This window comes from Pituophis catenifer, unplaced genomic scaffold (genome assembly GCF_029215685.1).
Source record: "Pituophis catenifer annectens isolate HBS135680 unplaced genomic scaffold, rPitCat1.0.hap2 SCAF_1, whole genome shotgun sequence".
NCBI classification, from domain to species: Eukaryota; Metazoa; Chordata; class Lepidosauria; order Squamata; family Colubridae; genus Pituophis; species Pituophis catenifer.
The window spans coordinates 26,511,772-26,531,925 of NW_027256881.1; the positions used below are offsets into that span (position 1 = coordinate 26,511,772).

Genomic DNA, 20,154 nt, shown 5'->3' on the forward strand with positions numbered 1-20,154 from the left:
CATCATTGCTTTCTGATCTGCTGCTGTGTTTTGCTTGTTGTTTTAGTGAGAGGATTTGTTTTTATGTACAAGAGCAGCGGGGTGTCTACATTTCTCTGCAAATTCAGGTGCTACAGAACCAGATCAGCCATTCCAATAACAGGCATAAGGCCTTCCTAGTCTTCCAGTTGATGAATCAAAATTTTCTGTTTAATTCTCAGTTGCTTGGCTCTTAATGCTCAGTGGCTGCAGTTAATCTTTAAAATAGAAATCTCAGGGTTGAAGTGGCATTTCTGTTCAAGAGCCACAAAATCAACTTCCATGCATGTTTTCTCAAATCCTGTGCAATCTGGCTCAGGCATTCAAACCCTATCTGAAGCTACCAGCTGTGACTGGTGGCATGTGTACCATGGAAGGACTCATAAATCATTCCCATGGGATACTAGGTAAGTCACTATAACTTTAAATCTCTGCCATGCATATGTATCTAAGCATTTCATAAATGAGTAAAGTCAGATTTTTGTTTTATCTCCATTGAATCCTTTGATAGGCAGATAAACATGAGACACAAAAGTTAAGACTGGCCTGCCGTAAGGGCCGTGCTTTGGAAGGGAGTATGCAAGTATGTCTTTGTAATAGAACCTTTTCTTCCAGAGTTTTGCATCGTAAGCCAGCGTCTCCTAGCAACCAATCCAGGAAGGATGGCCAATTTAACTGCGGAAGGTGTGGAAGCTGTCCTTCAGCTGCAGGTAAAAAAAGCCGGGAAAAAGTTTAAGGTAATTCTGGTAGAGGGGAAGGAAGAGCCCCAGAAAATCTTGGTGAAATATAAGATCATAGTTTGCCAAGTTCCATTCCCATGGAAACCAGGAGGACCTTTAAATAAGGCTAAATTCAGAAGCCTTCCTGTCTTCTTCCTGGAGAAATCTTGAAGGCTTGCATTTGTAAACTTTCCGTTTTTCTTCACTGTTTTGTTTTTTACTTTATTCTGACCAAGAAAACATGGTTTTTAAAAAATGCTGTTGCACGGTGTCTTTTGATTTTAAAAGTACTAGGAGATGCATTGATTAAAGTAGCCTAAAGAAGCCTCAGCCAGATTTTTCGTCGGGCCCTGAAAACCCATTTATTTCAACTAGCTGGGCTGGCTTGAGTCAAATTTTAAATTGATTTTAAATTGGAACAGTTTTAATTATGGCCAAGATATTTAATTATTTTAATCAGTTTTTTAGATTTTGTGTGTTTTGTATGTGTGTCTTGTTTTTGCTTTGGCTGTTCACCGCCCTGAGTCCTGTATTGGAGAAGGGCGGTATAGAAATTTAAACAAATAAATAAATAAATAAATAAATTCTGGCTGTGCAGTTGAATGTTACAATTTGCTCTGATGCTGACATTTTAAATCCAGAGAGGGGCTTTTCACACTGGGATTTTATATGTTTATATATGAGAGGTGGAACTTGATGGCAGTTTTTCTTTAAGAACAATGAAATTAATTACTGGATTCTTGGATTGTTTTGATATTTCATTTTCTAACCTAGTGATGACAAACCTTTTGTGCTTGGCATGTCAAAAATTCAGAAAAAAATTGACTCGACTCCTCTCTCTCTCTCCCTCCCTTCCCCCTCTCTCTCCCTCCCCCCCCCTCTCTCACACACAAAACAATTCTGTCTCCCCCCCCCAGCACTGAGGAGTAGGATGCAAGGGCCCAGTAGCCCACTGCTCCCCAGGATCCGCCATGCACCACTTACCTTCAGGTAGTTTCTTTCTGTTGAAAGGCCCCGAGGCTGCTCCAAGTTGTACAAGGCCTTCATTCTTGAAGCAGCTCTTCCACAGCCTCTGTACCCTCCCAAAACCACACAAAAGAACCTCACATAAGAGCATGGCCCACTTGCGCACCTTCCAGAGGGTCTGGAGGCTGTGTGAGAGCACATCCCATTCTTGTGCAGCCTCAAACATTGCCCAAAAGAATGTCTCGTTTTTGCATGATTTCTGGAGGCTGTGGAGGCAGCCCGTTTTTGTGCAGCCTTGGCAAGATCCAAAAATTGCTGAAGAAGAGGGCATGTTTTTGAGAATACTTGATAAGTATTGGTAAATACTAGTGTGTCACCCAAAACATAATGCCATGTTGCTTTTGACACATATGTCATTGGGTTGCTATCACTGTCCTAACTAACCTTTATCCATTTATTACATTTTCATAATTCACCAGCTCAGATTGGAATAAGGGATTGTCCAGAGAGACAAAGAATCTGACTGGCCTAATGTCACTTCATGTATTTTGTGGCAAAGCGGAGATTTAAACTTCTGTTTTGTTTACTAAAGTTTCCATTTAGGGGGGAAAAGACACATTGCTGTTAAGCAATTCCAGTTTGATTATGATTTTGATGGTGAATATTCTATTAATATTTAAAAACTGATTATTGTTGTCCATAGTCTGGAGTGGTCCAACTCAACACAGAATTAAACTAATGAATTATAGGCAGATCAAATCAAATCAAGTTTATTACAGTCAAAGAGACCTGAACAAATAAAAATATTCAAGGAATATCCAGTTACAATTCTAGAATAAAGTAATAAATAACAGATGAAATCTATATTAAAATCACAATTTGGCATCCAATCTGTCAGTTACACATGGCCTAGCTATATTATAATATCAATCCTTAAACTGTGAGCCCCATAGTCATTAAGTACTAAAATGCAAAAGAGTAGTAGTGCAAAAAGGGTTTGCTACACTAGTTGTGTAAAATAGCTATGTTTTAGCTATGTTTAGCTATGGAGGATCAATCACGTGTTTCCAATGAATTCCCAGTGGATTATAGGCAGTATTTTCAAATTTGATTATTTATTTATAAATTGCACTAATCCAGGGGTGGGCAACTGTGGCCTTTTTACAACCTGTGGACTTTAACTCCCAGAATTCCTGGGAGCTGTCTCAGGAATTCTGGGAGTTGAAGTCCATAGGTTGTAAAAGGGCCACAGTTGCCCACCCCTGCTTAATCCATAGTATGTTTAAAAAAAAAATACAGTGTTGCATTATCCCAGCAACTGTGTTTTGCAAAGCATGATTTGTGGTGGATTATAGTTTTGAACCAGGTCTCTATGGTTGGTTCAGAAAATTCTATCTAAACAATGTTTTAATGTGATGTGTGGAGCCAACCACAGAATTGGAATTTTATAACTGGCAGAAATCTTAAAAGTTAATCTAGTTCACCCCTCTGGTTAATGCGAATCTACAATTCAGAATGCAACTTCCACATGTCTTAAACCTTTTTTCAGGCTGAATTCTTCTACAAAGTGCAGTATGTTGCCAGATGGAAACATCCCAATGTCACCTTCATTTTAAGAGCTCTATAAAAGAAAAAAAACCCAGGTATATTCTTTTCCCACTAGACTGTTTCAGAACTGAAAACAAAACTTAATTGGGTGACAAAGCTCTTTTTATGAGGCTCCTTTGTTCCTTTCAATGTCTTTTGAGATAACATATTTAGCCAAAATCTTATATTGTGTTAGCAAAACCCAGGGGTTGTGTTCATATAATAGTATGCTAGAATTTGCTGCATCTATTTTTGTCATTAGAAATTGACACCTTTTTTTAAAAAAGTCTAGATCTGATAGCCTATGGCGGGGGTGTCAAATTCATGGCGTCAAATTGATGTGATGTGACATATTGCAACTTTTTCCCCTTCGCTAAACTGTGGATGGGTGTGGCCAGGGCATGATGCCTCCAGCCCACTGCAAGTTGGCAAATGGGCCGTTTCCAACCTCCGGAGGGCCTTGGGTGGGGGGGAGGCTGTTTTCACCCTCCCCAAGCTCCTAGAAAGGCTCTGGAGGCTGGGGAGAGAGAAAACAGGCCTTCCCCACCACACCCTGAGGCCCTCCAAAGGGAGGAAACACCCTGTTTCCCTAGTGGGCCCAGAAGTCCCAAAAATCAGCTGGACCTGTGGCACGCGTGTCATAAGCTCACCCTCATAGGCCTAGAGTATCATAAAATTTTAAAAATGGGGTGCTGGGTAATTGATGGGATAGTCCAGGCCAGGTTATAGTATTTATTTATTTATAAAATTGATAGGCTATAGGCAGGAAGGATTCTGATATTGGACTTACCACAATGTGGGCTTAGGATAGCTTTATGTGTTTTTGTGTGTACTTAGGGTAATTTTATGTGTTTATGCAGCAGAGGCATTACAGTTGTGTCTGGAGGAGTACAACCCATTCAGAACTAAAGGGGGAAAATCCACCACACTGGGAAAACTAAGAGTAGCCACTCAGTTGTATCAGGTTGAGTATAAACTTACTTCTCTTCTTGAAGACCACAATAGCCTCCAGCCCGTAGAAAAAGCCTTGACAGTGTCAATTGGTTGATGTAGAATTGAGATGTACAACTGATAATACCTGACCCTATGTTGAAGAATGATCTCACCTAGTGGCTTTATGTAGATATTAAATAGAAGGGATGAGATCATTGATCCTTTGGCACCTCACAAGTCATGGGTTTAGGCTTGACTTCCCTCCCTTGTCAACACTGATAACCCAGCAGGCAGACCAGCAGAAAGTTCAGCAAGCAGATAGTCCTACAGGCAAACCTGGTAGCTGACCAATAGATAATCTTTCAAAATAAACTGACCAGGTAGGACCTTGACTGTAAATAGTATAGTATAGTATAGTATAGTATAGTATAGTATAGTATAGTATAGTATAGTATAGTATAGTATAGTATAGAATAGAATAGAATAGAATAGAATAGAATAGAATAGAATAGAATAGAATAGAATAGAATAGAATAGAATTCTTTATTGGCCAAGTGTGATTGGACACACAAGGAATTTGTCTTGGTGCATACGCTCTCAGTGTACATAAAAGAAAAGATACATTCGTCAAGAATCATAAGGTACAACACTTAATGATAGTCATAGGGAACAAATAAGCAATCAAATCATATTAGGAAACAGTCAATATAAATCTTAAGGATACCAGCAACAAGGTTACAGTCATACAGTCATCAGTGGGAGGAAATGGGTAATAGGAACGATGAGAAGATTACTAGTAATGCAGACTTAGTAACTAGTTTAACAGTGTTGAGAGAATTATTTGTTTAACAGAGTGATGGCGTTCGGGAAAAAACTGTTCTTGTGTCTAGTTGTTCTGATGTGCAGTGCTCTATAGTGTCATTTTGAGGGTAGGAGTTGAAACAGTTTATGTCCAGGATACGAGGGGTCTGTAAATATTTTCACAGCCCTCTTTTTGACTCATGCAGGTCCTCAATGGAAAGTAGGTTGGTAGTAATTGTTTTTTTTGCAGTTCTAAATGCCGAAGTCCAGTGCTCAGACTATAAGGAGCAAGTACTCACTCTTCCATCAAACCCCATCTTCATTGCAGCACTACCATACTACCATCTCTTGGTGAAACTTTGGTGATTTATAATCACCAGTTGTCCTGCTGGAATAACTCCACTCATTTCACTCCAATCTTCAAAATGGGGACTTTCAATGGACCTTTTCTCATGCTGTGCCAGAGTGAGTGTATCCAACATGGGATATTTTTCAAGTCAAGGATCTGTCTCTTTACTATGAGATGGCCAGAGTCTCCTATATCTTATCACAGTACATTATCTTACACTGGCCCTGCCTCGAATATCAGCTCCTGACCAGAGTACATTTCAATTGCAAAATCACCTTCAAATTTTCATACAGTTATTTTAATAAAACTCATCACCCACTTGACTAAAGGAACACTAGTACATATCACCATCATGTATGCCACCAATAACAAGCCCTACTCGAGGCTTTAAAAAAAAAAAAATTACTTTAAAAAAGCTCTGCAGCTCTGCACAGGAAAGTTGAGTTTTAAGAATGCTTTACCTGATACCATGTTGAAACCTGAAATTTATGTTCTTAATCATTTAGCACATTTTACAACATCATTGATTTGATGATATAAAATATATTGGTACAGCAAGGACTGGTTGAAATGGAAGATGCTGTAAGTCATCAGAGTGGAAATAGCCACATAGGAGCTGTTGCATTTGTAAGCTTTCCAGAGTAAAGTTGGCTTCTGGGTAGGACAGAAGACTGGGCAAATTTGATCCTGCATATTGGCCTGTCGTTTTTAAAAATGCTTCCATGATATGAAGCAGTGCCACATACTAACAGCTTTTCTTGTTCTGTGCTTTTTTCAGCAGAAGCCTGGTCGCCTGTTTCTAAGAGATTTGCTGGGGTGGAAGGAGTTTGATGAAATTCAGGAAGTACGTCAGAGTATCAAACTTGATGCCCATTACTATAGCCTGATGTTTGCTGCTAACAAAGGTTTATCCTGGCAAGCTGTAGCAGAAGTGGTAAAATTGACAGGGGAGCTATTGGAGGAAACCCAAGGTAAGTCAAGATTGCATTTGTTACAAAAAAGGTACACTGCAATGGTTTCAGCTGTAAAGGAAACATTTGGGCTGACCTGAGTCAACTTTGCATCTTCTTTTATAGGCAACCAATGGGTAGTCTTTATAGGCTAAGGACTGTTTGTGGAATTTATCAGTGCCTGATGTGGAAGGAATGAGGGAGAACATTTTAGTAACTTTCCTTCCTTCCTTCCTTCCTTCCTTCCTTCCTTCCTTCCTTCCTTCCTTCCTTCCTTCCTTCCTTTTCTTTACCTTATATTATCATTATGGTTGGTTAGCCACACAGTCAGTCAGATGTTTAGACTGAATTTGGCATTTTTGTCCACCTATCGAATCCTTCCCAATAATCTGGGTTAGGCAGATCTTGTTTTAATATTAAAAGTATCATAGGACGTAAGTTGTTCCTAGTAAAGCTGCCCTTTGCAATTGATGGAAGGTGATTTTGTCAATGCTGATGGTGTTCAAGTGATGCTTCAGATGTTTTGGGATTCAACTGTCAGCACTTACTACTATTGATACTATACTTGTCAGCACTTACTACTATTGATACTATACTTGCTTTCTTTTGCCACAATCATTCTACTTCTATTTGCAAGTCTTTGTAGTTTGTCATTTTCTCCAGTTCTTTCTCTTCTATTTTGCTGTCTTCAGGTATTGCAATGTCCACTATCCACTTGTCTTTCTTATTGACAATTATTAAGTCTGAAGTCTAATTATTAAGTTTGGTGGCAGGTGCTTGTCTGTTTGAATTCTAAAGTCCCAGCGCACTTTATCATCTTCATTTTCTATTCTTTTCTTTTCTTTTGTCTATTTGTGTATTCTTTGCCACTTCTTGCTAGCAGACAAATAGTTTCTTGCAGATACTTCAATTCACCATTGTTTCTTCCAATTCACCATTGTTTTTACTTGTCGGGCTGTGGTTTGTAGTCAGTTTGCGTGATCTTCTTGCAGCAGCTAAGTGGTCCACTGTTTCTTCAATTTCTTTGCAGAAGCGGTATTTGCTGACTGTTGCTATCTTCTCAATTCTGGTTTTGTACACACTTGTTTTTAAGGGTTGATCTTGTGCAACCAAAATTAGCCCCTCTGTCTTTTCCTTCAGCTTTCTGGCTCTTAGCCATTGCCAGCCATCTGTATTGTCTGCTGGGTTGTTGTTTTTTTACTTGCCATGTAATACTTCACCTTGCCATGTTCCTTTCCTATGCTTCATTTGGTCTTTCTTGTAGGTCAGTTTGGTAGTTTGTCCAGTAATCAGTAAATCATCATAGTGTACTAGCTTCAGTGCTAGTACACTTCCGATACCCTTTTTAATTTTTCAACTATCCAGTGTACTTGCAACATTCCATATCCACCTATGATCCTTGGTAAGTAGAATCTGTCAACCTCTCTGCATGGATCAAAGACATGATTCATTGCCATTATTTTTATTATCTTCCAATCCAGGATTTTTAATTCTACTTGAGTCCAGTTCACTATTCCAGATGTGTATTTGGTGACTACAATGGTCCTGATGATATATTCTCCACTGAGTTTGTACTTTGAGATCTTCACTGTCCTGATGTATTCTGTCAGCGTTCCAAATTAGGCTTTCTTTTCTAACTTTCTTGACTTCAGTGTGCTTAATATGTTCAGTTTGAAGGGCGTCCATGTATTTGTAGTGATCTTCATCCAGACTTCTCACCAACCATCTCACAAGGTTATTATTATGGGAAAAATTGGAGGAGGAAGGAGTATTAGATATGTTTGCCTTGAGTTATTATAAAGATGATAGATAGATAGATAGATAGATAGATAGATAGATAGATAGATAGATGTAGAGATGGGGGGGGGGAGAGAAATAATACCTGACAATTGTTTGAAACTGGAACTTTAAATAAACTGAAGGATTGATTTTGGTCGCTCAAAAGCAACCAAGAAACTACAATAATTATACACAACAATATAATACTTGCCAAAATGATTCATTGGAATGTCTATAAAAATTATCATGTGCTGGTACAGAAAAATTGGTGGAAAGAGAGAACTGAAAAAGTCATCAAAATGAGCAAATTTAAATATTGTGTGATTTCCAAGTACTAATTGATAAAGTCTTGGGTCATAACACATCAGATTTAACAGTGGCTGAAAAGAAGAAAGTGTGGATAATTGATATGGCAATAGCAGAAGATAGTAGAAGACCAGGAATTGAAGAAGATCACAAAGTATCAAGATCTGAAAATCAAAATCAAATATTATTTTTTAAAAAAATTGAAATATTTTTATTGAAGAAAAAAATTGAAAGATTATGGTCTCAGTGGTTATTGGTACATTATTAGCATTTCTTGGGACAGCAATTTAAAAGATCTGAATGTTGCCAAAATTTTGCAAAAGGCCACACTGCTTGGCTCTGAATATAAACAAGCTGATACATTACAACATCCTAGGTTGTTGAGAAGAACTTGCATGAAGGCCAATAGCAAGAACTGATTTTTCACATTTTTGTGTATATAATAATAATTATTATATAACTTCTTACTGGCCTTAATACCATTTTTGATCCTTACATGTTTGATTGAACAGTATTTAGAAACTGACCATCTTTTGCCCCATATTGAGATTGTGAGCAGTATACATTAAAACAACAAAATAACAATAACAAACTTGTTTCAATAGAAATAATCCTTTGAGTATTGCCAAAGTCCTACTATTTGTATTTTGAAAATTAACATCAGCTGAGCGGGGACTGCTCACAAACATGAGCACAAACATTCTTAGAGGTGGCTGCATACAGCACTTTGGCTCCCAATTGCCCTTCAGAGTGATTAAGGGCAATTTGAGTACTGTAAACAGGAAGGAACTCCAGATGACCTCACACTCCTCATGGCGTATGAATTCTATTTTGTTTGCTCATGAGGCTTCAGTATAAAGGCAAAAAGGATTGTCACTTCATTTGTTCTGCTTCTGAGCCATTGAGAACAGTTAACATGCAGAAAATTGATAAAGCTTTTTATCCTATAATTATTGATTTCTATAGTAATTGTTAAGGGACGCAGTGGCTCAGTGGCTAAGACACTGAGCTTGTCGATCGAAAGGTTGGCAGTTCAGTGGTTCCAATCCCTAATGCCGCGAAACAGGGTGAGCTCCCGTTACTTGTCCCAGCTTATGCCAACCTAGCAGTTCAAAAGCACATAAAAAATGCAAGTAGAAAAATAGGGACCGCCTTCGGTGGGAAGCTAACAGTGTTCCGTGCACCTTTCGCATTTAGTCTAAGGTGACCAGACGTCCTGTTTTTGGCGGGACAGTCCCGATTTTTAGCAATTTGTTCCTCGTCCTGCGGCGTTTTAAAATAGTCCCGATTTTTCATTCTGCCTCCTGAGTCCCGGCTGCCTCCTGAGTCCCAGCTGATGGCTAGAGGGAAAAAAACTATTTAAACTCTTGCCACGGGGCTTCAAAGGGCCGCCCTACAACTGACCAGGGTTAAAAGAAAACAAATGAGTAGACCGATGCCTGCAAAAATAGAAAAAACAGCCCCTTACAGCTTCCGCATAAGTTAATTAGCACAAGTTGATTAGCTCGGCTTCCCCACTCTCAGCTGATTTGCTCTCAGCTGTTTTGCTCAGGACTCTGTTCTGTTGCTAGCTGCAAAGAGTTCCTGGAGCAGATTTTTTTTCCCCTAGCTATGCTGAAAAAGCGAAAGTAAGTGTTGCAGCAGGGTCTTTGCTGCAACATGACAAAATGAGGCAGAGAGATATTTCTTTTTCCTCACCAAAAAAGGTAGGTGCAAAACTGCAAACAATGGGAAATTTTGGGCAAAAGAGGAGAGTTCAAGATTTTAAAACACAAAAGAAAAAAAGCTCTATTTAACTAGGGAATTGTAATAATTGAGATACTATTAATAATTGTATATTGTGTTGAAAGCAGAAATGGTTAAGTTGTGGTTTGGAGGAATATATGGGGGAAATTATTTGGTTTATTATTATTGGTAAATATAATTAATTGATTTGTAAGAAATTGGATTGCATGGAAATAATTGGAATATTCATGTTCATATTGATTAATATACAAAAAAAATAGTTATATAACTAATTGATTTATATTAAAATGTTGAATTTGTATTAAACAACTGTATTACATAATTACATAATTAACCAATGTGAGGATGGATATAAAAATAGATGACAATGGGAAGGGGTATAATATAGAATAGAAGGGAAAAATTGAATTTGATTAAGATTAGAGATGAGGATGAAGGGTAATATTGTTTTTTTTAAAAAATAGATGAGGAATAAATATGGCAAAAAGGAAATATAGAAATTGTAAATTTAATTGAAATGACTAAACGCTGTTTAAATTTGTGAACCAGCCAAATATTCTGTTCAAAGAAAATACATTGTATGTTTGTATGTGTGTTTCTAATTATTGCTATTTATTCATATTTGTTCTCTTTTATTCTTTAAAGTTTAACAATTCATTCTTAATCTTAATATCTTTATATTTGCTTGGGGTTGGCTTTCTTCCCTTTCATCTTTTTTATTGTACAGCAATCTTTCTCCTCAAACCTACCACCACTCTCTTTTCTTTCCTTCTTACTTTCTCTTCCCCCCACCCTCTTTTTCTCCTCCCTACTTCCTCTTCCTTTCTCCTTCTCCTCCTCTCTTCCTCCCTCTCTTACCCTCACTCCTACTCTAATTTCCATTCCTTCATCCCTCTCTATTGCTGTATCCTTTAATGCATATGGACTACTCAGAGGGCTGAAAAAGTTATTTTTGACTGGTCCTCACACTTTTGACCAGTCCTCGAACTTATGACTGTCCTCACATTTTACATTTTTGCCCTATCTTGTCATCATGGTGAAGAGAAGCAGTTGTGAAATGAGTGACATGGTTGTTAAGAATGCTGCACGGGCATAAATGTGAGGACAGTCGTAAGTTCGAGGACTGGTCAAAAGTGCGAGAACCTGTCAGAAATGACTTTTTTCAGCCCTCTGGTTAGTCCTTTTGTGCATATGGACTACTCAGAGGGCTGAAAAAGTTATTTTTGACTGGTTCTCGCACTTTTGACCAGTCCTCGAACTTACGACTGTCCTCACATTTTACGTTTTTTGCCCTATCTTATCACCATGGTGAAGAGAAGCAGTTGTGAAATGAGTGACATGGTTGTTAAGAATGCTGCACGGGCATAAATGTGAGGATGGTCATAAGTGTGAGGACCAGTCAAAAGTGCGAGGACCTGTCAGAAATGACTTTTTTCAGCCCTCTGAGTAGTCCCTATACACATAGCCACGCCCACCCAGTCACATGACCTCCAAGCCATGCCCACAAAATAAGCCACGCCCACAATGGTGTCCCGCTTTACCAATGTTAAAATCTGGTCACCTTAATTTAGTCATGACGGCCACATGATCACGGAGATGTCTTCAGACAGCGCTGGCTCTTCGGCTTTGAAATGGAGATGAGCACTGCCCCCTAGAGTCGGAAACGAATAGCACATATATGTGAGGGGAACCGTTACCTTTATAGTAATTGTGTGAAACCTGAAGCAAGGCCATGTCATAAATATTACATAAAACATATTAAGCAGAATTGGTTGATAGATTGATAAATTGATTGACTAACTCATTATGTACCATCAGATCAGTGTCAGATGATAGTCACCACATAGACATACCTTCTCCAGAATTAATTTGTTCCCAATTTGTCTCCCAGTGCATACCCATCGCCAGGGGTGGGTTCTACTTACCTTTACTACCGGTTCGCAACGGGAGCGCACACTTTTTATTACTGAGAGTTTTTATTAATGAGAGACACTGTAAAGATTTTTATCAATAAAGCCATAAGAAATTTGCCACTTTTTCTACTAAGTATATAAAGAATTCAACCATTTCTTATCACTGACATAATCAAGTAGTTAGTTCTTATTTCCTAAATCAGGTTTGGATTATTAGTAGTTTGTTAGCAGTCCTTCCTGACTGTGCTCTCTGCCCTTTCTTAGAGATCCAGAATAGTGCAATTTGTGTGGTCCTTCACCTTTCCCAATTTATTCTTCGTTCTTCCTCTGCCAATCTTTGCACTGGCTGGGTCTTTGGAAGTCTTGCCATGACTTAACATTTGCTGGTGCCGACTTTCTGAAGTGGGCATACAAAAAGATCACTTACTTGAACTGTTCATTTGTAAATTATGTTCCTGTATGCTTAGTTCTATTCTGTAAACAGGATTTCTACATATCACAATGGTTACCTCATGTTTTCAAGGTATATTTGGAGTGCTCATTTCGCAAAATTTGGAAAGGTCTTTAATATTCTTCTTCATTCATGACCTTTATGAAGTTAGAATGTTTTTTGACATCAGTTTAAATTATGGTAAATTATGGTAGTGCAGTTGTACACTATGTTGTGATTTTTATTGTTATTTATTTATGGCATATCTATTTTAAAAACTTATATAGAGCCTTTTTATCCATTTAGGGTAATATGCACCCATTTAAGCACTACAATTCTGGGTAACATATAAACAGCAATAAGCCTTGGTAGTACAGGGGTTTAAGGCAACCTGTTATTAAGCTGGTTATTAAGCCCAGCTGCCTGCAATTACTGCAGGGTTCGAATCTCGCCAAGGCTCAAGGTTGACTCAGCCTTCCATCCTTTCTAAGGTAGGTGAAATGAGGACCCAGTTTGTGGGGGCAATAAGCTGACTTTGTATGAATATACAAAAGGATGAAGGCTATTGCTGAGCACATTGTAAGCCGCCCTGAGTCTTCGGAGAAGGGCGGCATATAAATCAAATTAAAAAAAAAAAAAAGCCAGCAAGTAAGTAAATAAATAAATATGCAAAAACATCTTAGATAAATAAATATGCAAAAACATGTTTCCAAAACTCTCAGCACCCTTCCCCCAAAAAACAACAAACAGCTTTACTGGAGTCCAACTTTGTCTTGACACAATGCTTATGGGAAGAGGCAGGACCCAGTTTTTCAAGGCTTCGGGGATAGGGGAGAAGAGTGTTCTGCAGAGCAGTGGAAGCTACCAAGACATACTGACATGCTGGCAACAGGGATAGGGAGCATGCCCACCCTATCTGACCTGCTGGAACAGTATTAAATATAAATACATACCAAATAAAAATACTATCTACTGTCAGGGTTCCAAGTAACACCCCTAATGAAAGAAGACTCCAAGGCTTGAAGTTCCTCAAAGTTACATTTTATTAGAGATGTCATATTTGCATATCTGGGAAAACCTGAATCTGAAAGTTTCCAGGTTTTCCCCACCCAAAGGAAAGTCCAAGTCCCTGCCCAGCACCCACATGTTCATCATGTGGTCCAATCAAAGCACCGTCCCAACTGGAGATACCTCTCAGTCACCCCCTCCAGGTGCAGGGCAAGATGTCCTTGCCTCTCTGAGAAATGAATGTTATTATGATTATATATTACCATACAATCCTGCCCTCCCAGTTTCCCACAGAAGTAAATGTGGCAGGCCTGAAGGCCCAATGCAAAAGATGGCTTCCAGGCCTGACATCTACCTTGGCACCATAAAGGCAGCAATCTTAAAGAAGAGACACAGGATTCCCCATTTACAAAGTAGGCTGAAGCCAGATAGTGATCTGGGTCATAGTTAGGTGACCCTGATGTCACCCTATCCCATGATGATATCTCAATTGGCATGTGGATCATTCTTAGACAAGCCCAAACTCATGGTATCTTGATTCCCAGTGACCTATTTTGGGAGGCAGAGACATTGTGCTTGTCAATTTTTGAAATAAATAAATAAATACCAAATTTGTCAATGTAGACATCTTTAGCATGGCATTTTCTATTGGATGACCTTGCTTGTTTATGTGAGTCATTTAGTTCAAGGCATCTTTGTTGTCCCTTCAGCTTGTGCCTCAAATCCCTTTGTACCTTTCTCGTTTGAGATGTTTCTTGCTTGGACTCCATCTGTAGCCACAGCAGCTCACTTGGTGATTTTCAGCCCAACCTACCTCACAGGGTTGTTGTGGAAAAAATATATAGGAAGATAGAGTAATATGTATGTGCCTTACGTTCCTGAACAAAGATGGAATAAAGATACATGTGTGTGTGTGTTCAGAGAAGGGGCTTATAAAACAGTAAAAATACCCAGGTTTTTCTTCATGTACCTTAAAGTTGTTGCTTCTGTTAACGGCTACTTGAGTCAATTCCTTGCGGCTGGGTGAGGATCAAGTGAGGAATTATGAGACTGGCTGGGAAACTGTTATGGCATGTCGAAAATGAAGATCATGTAATCACAACAGCAGTCTAAAGCAGCCACAACTTCCCCAAATGTCATTCCCTCAGGAGTCATGGGTCCTGGATTTTGGACTCATTCTATACATTAGCCCATTTGAGGTACTTTCGTTCAAAAATTGCCACCCTATAATGCACTGTTTCACCTAGTTGAAGATCATGATAACAAGAGTTTTAATAGTACGTAGATAAGAACATAAATGTCTCTTTCTGTGTTGTCACAGCTTAGTATGGTTTATTCCCAAGCCCTTATAAAAAGCTAAAGAGGTAAAGACAAATTGAAACAATGAAAGCATTACAACTAAAGCCACTGATGTCTTCGGATAACTTGTTTTATGTCATCATGTGTACTAGCTGATACATACTGCTGAACTGCAAGTTTTTTCCAGCTTTAAAACCTGGCTCCTGTTTTTAAACATCTGAGATTACTCCTGTTTTCTATGTATTTAGTATTGCATATATTGTACTTTTGTAATAAAGACAAAAAATCCTTGCAGAGCCGCCCCCCGTCCGTCTGTGTGTGTGTATGTGTATGCATGGCTAGTTATTTAAATATTAACTTTTTTTTTTGGAAAATTTTTATTTTTATTTTTAAACAAACATACATAAAAACATAAAAACATCTTCAATTACACACAGTGTGTCGGTTGGTTACAAGTCTTTTGTGCGTCTTCACCATATTCATAGCTTACAATTTAACTAAATTCTTATATTATCGATCTAATATATATCTATGTATTATTATCCTCATTAATCATTTATTTAACTATAGCTATTCTTCCCTCATTTTGTCTTAAATATTAACTTTTTAAAGCAGCTTCACATGGGTTTTAATAGAAAAAATGAATCATCATCATCAACAACAACAACAACATGATTGTTGAGGGCCGAAGCATACAGTTTATTGATATCGCTGTACCAGGAGATGCCAGAGTCGAAGAAAAAGAACTAGAAAAAGTCACTACCTGGCCATCGAAACTACACGGTTATGGATGAAATATGTAACAGTGATACCCATTGTCATTGGGGCACTTGGTACCATGTCCAAGAATTTTACAAAACACATCAAGAAATTGTAGCTTCCTGCAATAACACCAGTGGAACTGCAAAAAACTGAGCTACTTGGAACATCATATATTTTAAGAAGATACTTGGTTGATACCTAGGATGCTGGTAGCAACCCATAACAACCATTAGCACCAGTCAGTGTATTTATGATACATTTTTAAATGTTCAGTTGACTGAGTTTCATGTTTAATGAATAAAAGAGATAATAATAATATCAAAAAATCTTGGCTGGTCCTTGGAAAACCTGTGCATTGACAAAATTTCCATCTGCCTATTGCAAAGGGCACACTGCTTGGATCTGCACATATACTACACTGATACATTATGACATCCTAGCTTCTTAAGAAGTACTTGATGCCTGCGAAGGACAACACCAGCTAAAGAACTGGCAGCTGTGACTTCCATTGTTGTGTACAGATAATAATAATGTCTTCTAAATTTGGCCAACTGCTTTGTTGATCTTTTCCTGCTTAATTTTCACAACAGCCTGGATAAGTAGCTAATTTGTGCATAAATCTGTGTCACATCTCCCTCTTGTGGCTGGGATAGAGCAGGAATCTACTTTTAAAACTGAAAATTATAATTTTTAAAAAGTACTTTTAAAAATAATCGGCAATGACAGCTTATTCATTCCCCAGAAATTATTTGCATGAAGATGAAGGGATTTTGTGTACTAACTCACACAACTTTCTAAACACGGGTTTAGAAAACAAAAATACAGTTGCTGTGATCATTGCAGTGTACAAATAAAATAAAATAAAATAAACTGTTTAAAATGTTGTCCCGCTTATATAACAAACTGTGTTAATAGCTAGACTCCCACAATGGTTTTAATTATAAACTACCAAAATGAAGCCAATGGACATGTTATATACCAACTCAATTTGTATCTAGCCATCGTATCTATGTCCACTATGCATGAACATATTGGACATAGCCTCAAAGTTTTTTCACCTCTTCTCCTCTCTTCTCTCCTCTCCTCTTCTCCTTACAGCAATTATTTTAGATTATAAGCCTATCAGGGTGAACATCTGTCCTCTTATATTCTGTGAGGTATCATCTCTATTGAAGCTTCTTTCTAACAATACAAGCAATAATAAAATTATCAGGAGAAGTCCTAATTTTAGAAACACGCATGTGTAATATATACATGTGTGCGGGTGCCTGTATGTGCATGCAAGGCATCCTCCAATCATTATTTGCAACCAGCAAGATGAGTATGTATATACACACATAAGCATCCCACCCCAGCCAATCTGTGGAGTTAGAGAAGACAGTTATTAAGGGAAATCAATTGTACAGTTTGAATGGTTGCATTGACCAAGTAGCTTGTGGGGGATCAGAATTGTCAATGATGTCCTCCATTTATTAGAACAAGGTAGATTAATGGCTTCTTATCTGGGTCTTTTGTTTTGCGAAGAAGGGATATTAAATGGGGTGACTAGTTCCTATTGAAATGTTAAATCTGAATCTATATTATATGTTTGAAAAGTAGGTCAGGTCTGTTTGGCTGAATTCTCCTTTATGCAAATACCCATAATGAGTATCTATACAGAAATTTAGCGCGTACAGTAAACATACTCATATGAAGCCCAGCTTTGCCCCAATATCCTTGCCTTCAATATACAGGAATTGTATTTTTTGAACACCAGACTATTAAATTATAATCACGCCCACCTACAACCTGTAATAGCACAGTTCTGACACCGGATATGTCCCCACTTGTACTCACTCTTGTACAAATATCTCCTGGCAATATTTTTTTTTCTCCCAGGTCACCAAATCTCGCTTTCATTTTCTCCCCAGCTTGAGACACTTCATGTCATTCTTAGCTGTACTGATGCTAAAGTAATGTTTTCATTCTTTTTCTGACACTATCCAAAGGTAGCTTCAAAGTGTATACAATCTGTTGAGTTTTGTTATCTCAGTGAGTTCATTCAACAAGAATCCAACGATTAGTTGATATCAGCTACTTCAGAAGAGCACTAAATCCATGCTTGAGAGAAGCTGATCCAGCAGAAAAGAAGCCTGAACATCAGCTGATAGAAATGCGAGGACTGTGCCTTGTAGTGTGAAGCAACAGTGGAGACATCTCTTCCATTTCACAGCGAAGCCCCATTCCTTCCAGCATTATTATTTGGTTGCTTTTGGGGCTAGTTCATAGCCCAATCTCTGAGCCAGAAATTAACCCAGAGACCTGGTGAGCATAGCAAAACAACCAAGTCTGAAAAAGAATTGGATTCTACTCCTTCCCAAAACAAAATAGCCCTGGAATCAGTGTCCAGGGGCCAAATTGGCAAAAAAAAAAATATACCAGTCTCAATTGGCCAGTAGGTACCAAGTGATCATCAACTTTGCCACTAACAGAATCCTCCAAGAAGTGTACTCATAGCGGAAACTAAGAAGAGATAAGGGGGAAAAAACACTACTTTAAAAACAGTACAGATCATTCTTAACTTACCACCATTCCTTTAATGACCATTCAAAGTTGCAATGGCACTGAAAAAAAGTGATTTATGAACATTTTCCACACATACAACCATTACAGCATCCCCATGGTCACATGGTCAAAATTTGCACGCTTGACAACGGGTTCATTTTTATGATAGCTGTACTATCCCAGGATCATGTGACCTTCTGACAGTCAATGGAGAAGCTACAATCACTTTACTAACTTAACAACTGCATTAATTCTCTTAACAAGGGAAGAAAGGTTGTCAAATAGGGCAAAATTCACTTAACAACTGTCTTATTTACCAATAGAAATTTTGGGCTCAATTGTGGTCATAAGTCAAGAACTCCTGAATGAACGGCTCAAGATTCCCTCAGATATGGGCTGGAGATCAGATGAGTCCGAAAGGAGAAGGGCGGTATAGAAATTTGAATAATAAATAAATAAATAAATAAATAAATAAATAAATAAATAAATAAATAAATAAATAAATAAATAAATGAGGGGGAAGCAGAAACAAGAAGTTGTCAGGGGAAGTTTATGTTGCACTTAAACGCAAGTGAGGAAAGGCTCTCACTCCACTCTGGAGGACAACTGACTGATCACATCAGACACAATTACCATAATCATTTCTTTTAATCTGATTTTACTGTAACTCTATAGCCTGATGAAGGATTTAATAAATCTGAAAGCCTGCAAATATTAAAAATGTTTGGCGGTGGGGGCCTTGGATTGAATCGCGCCTTTGCGGCCTCTCACCTGACGTAGATCCCGGGTGGCTCTCTGGTTCACCACCGGGCTCAGGGAAATGAAGTGTCGGAGAAGACGCCTGGAGGGCGGTTTGAGATCCTCCCGATCCAAATCTGACCGAACACAGTTAAGAACCCATATTAGGTCTTATCTTGTGGCAATGGAAGTGGCAAAGTGCCAATATTTTGCCGCTCTCATTGCATCTGCAGAAAATCACCCAGCCACTCTGTTTAGAGTGACCCGCTCTCTCCTCAATCATGGAGCGAGAGAGGACCCCTTGCAGGGCAGAGCTGAGGATTTTGTACAGTTTCTGCAAGATAAAATCACTCAGATTCGGACTGGGTTGGACTCTGACTGGGCAGAGTCTGACGAGTCGACAGGGGCCTGTCCTGATAGTAACATCTGGGTTGAATTTGAGCCTGTTTCTATGGATGAAGTGGACAGGATCATGGGTTGACTGGATGCCTCCACATGTTTATTGGACCCTTGTCCCTCCTGGCTCGTTTCTGCAGCCAGGGAGGTGACTGGAAGCTGGATTCAAGCAGTTGTCAATGCTTCCTTGAGGGAAGGGGTCTTCCCCGCCACACTCAAAGAGGCGGTGGTTTGTCCCCTCCTCAAGAAGCCCACCCTGGATCCAGACTCCCTTAATAACTATCATCCAGTCTCCAACCTTCGCTTTATAGCAAAGATTGTTGAGTCTGTGGTGGCACAGCAGCTCCCGCAGTTCCTGGAGGAAACTGACTACCTAGACCCGTACCAATCGGGTTTCAGGCACGGTTACAGCACGGAAACAGCATTGATCATCCTAGTAAATGATCTCTGGCGGGCCAGGGATGGGGGTTGCTCCTCCATCCTGGTCCTTCTTGACGTCTCAGCGGCTTTTCATACCATCAACCATGATATCTTACTGCAGCGACTCGGGGGTTTGGGGGTGGGAGGCACCGTTTTACGGTGGTTCTCCTCCTACCTCTCGGGCCACTTGCAGTTTGTGTGGACGGGGGGAGAGAGATCCACCCCGAGGCCCCTCACTTGTGGGGCGCCTCAGGTGTCAGTTCTCTCCCCTCTGCTCTTTAACATCTACATGAAGCCGCTGGGTGAGATCATTCGTGATTTCGGGATGAGGTACCATCAATATGCTGATGACACTCAGCTTTACATCTCCACCCCGGATCATCCTGGGGATGCCCTTTCTGTGATGTCCTGCTGCCTGGAAGTGGTGCGGGCCTGGTTAGGAAGAAACAGACTCAGACTCAACCCATCCAAGACTGAGTGGCTGTGGATA

General features: G+C 39.1%; 1 protein-coding gene across 1 annotated transcript in view; it reads left to right on the forward strand.

Moving 5' to 3' along the window:
• The first annotated feature begins 304 nt into the window (after positions 1–304).
• Positions 305–20,154, forward strand: part of CUNH8orf74 (chromosome unknown C8orf74 homolog) — a 37,508-nt gene continuing 17,658 nt past the window's right edge. The window contains exons 1-3 of the mRNA XM_070947302.1: positions 305–425; positions 634–728; positions 6,152–6,344. Of these exons, the coding sequence (XP_070803403.1) occupies positions 305–425; positions 634–728; positions 6,152–6,344 (409 nt within the window). The remainder of the gene's footprint in view (positions 426–633; positions 729–6,151; positions 6,345–20,154) is intronic.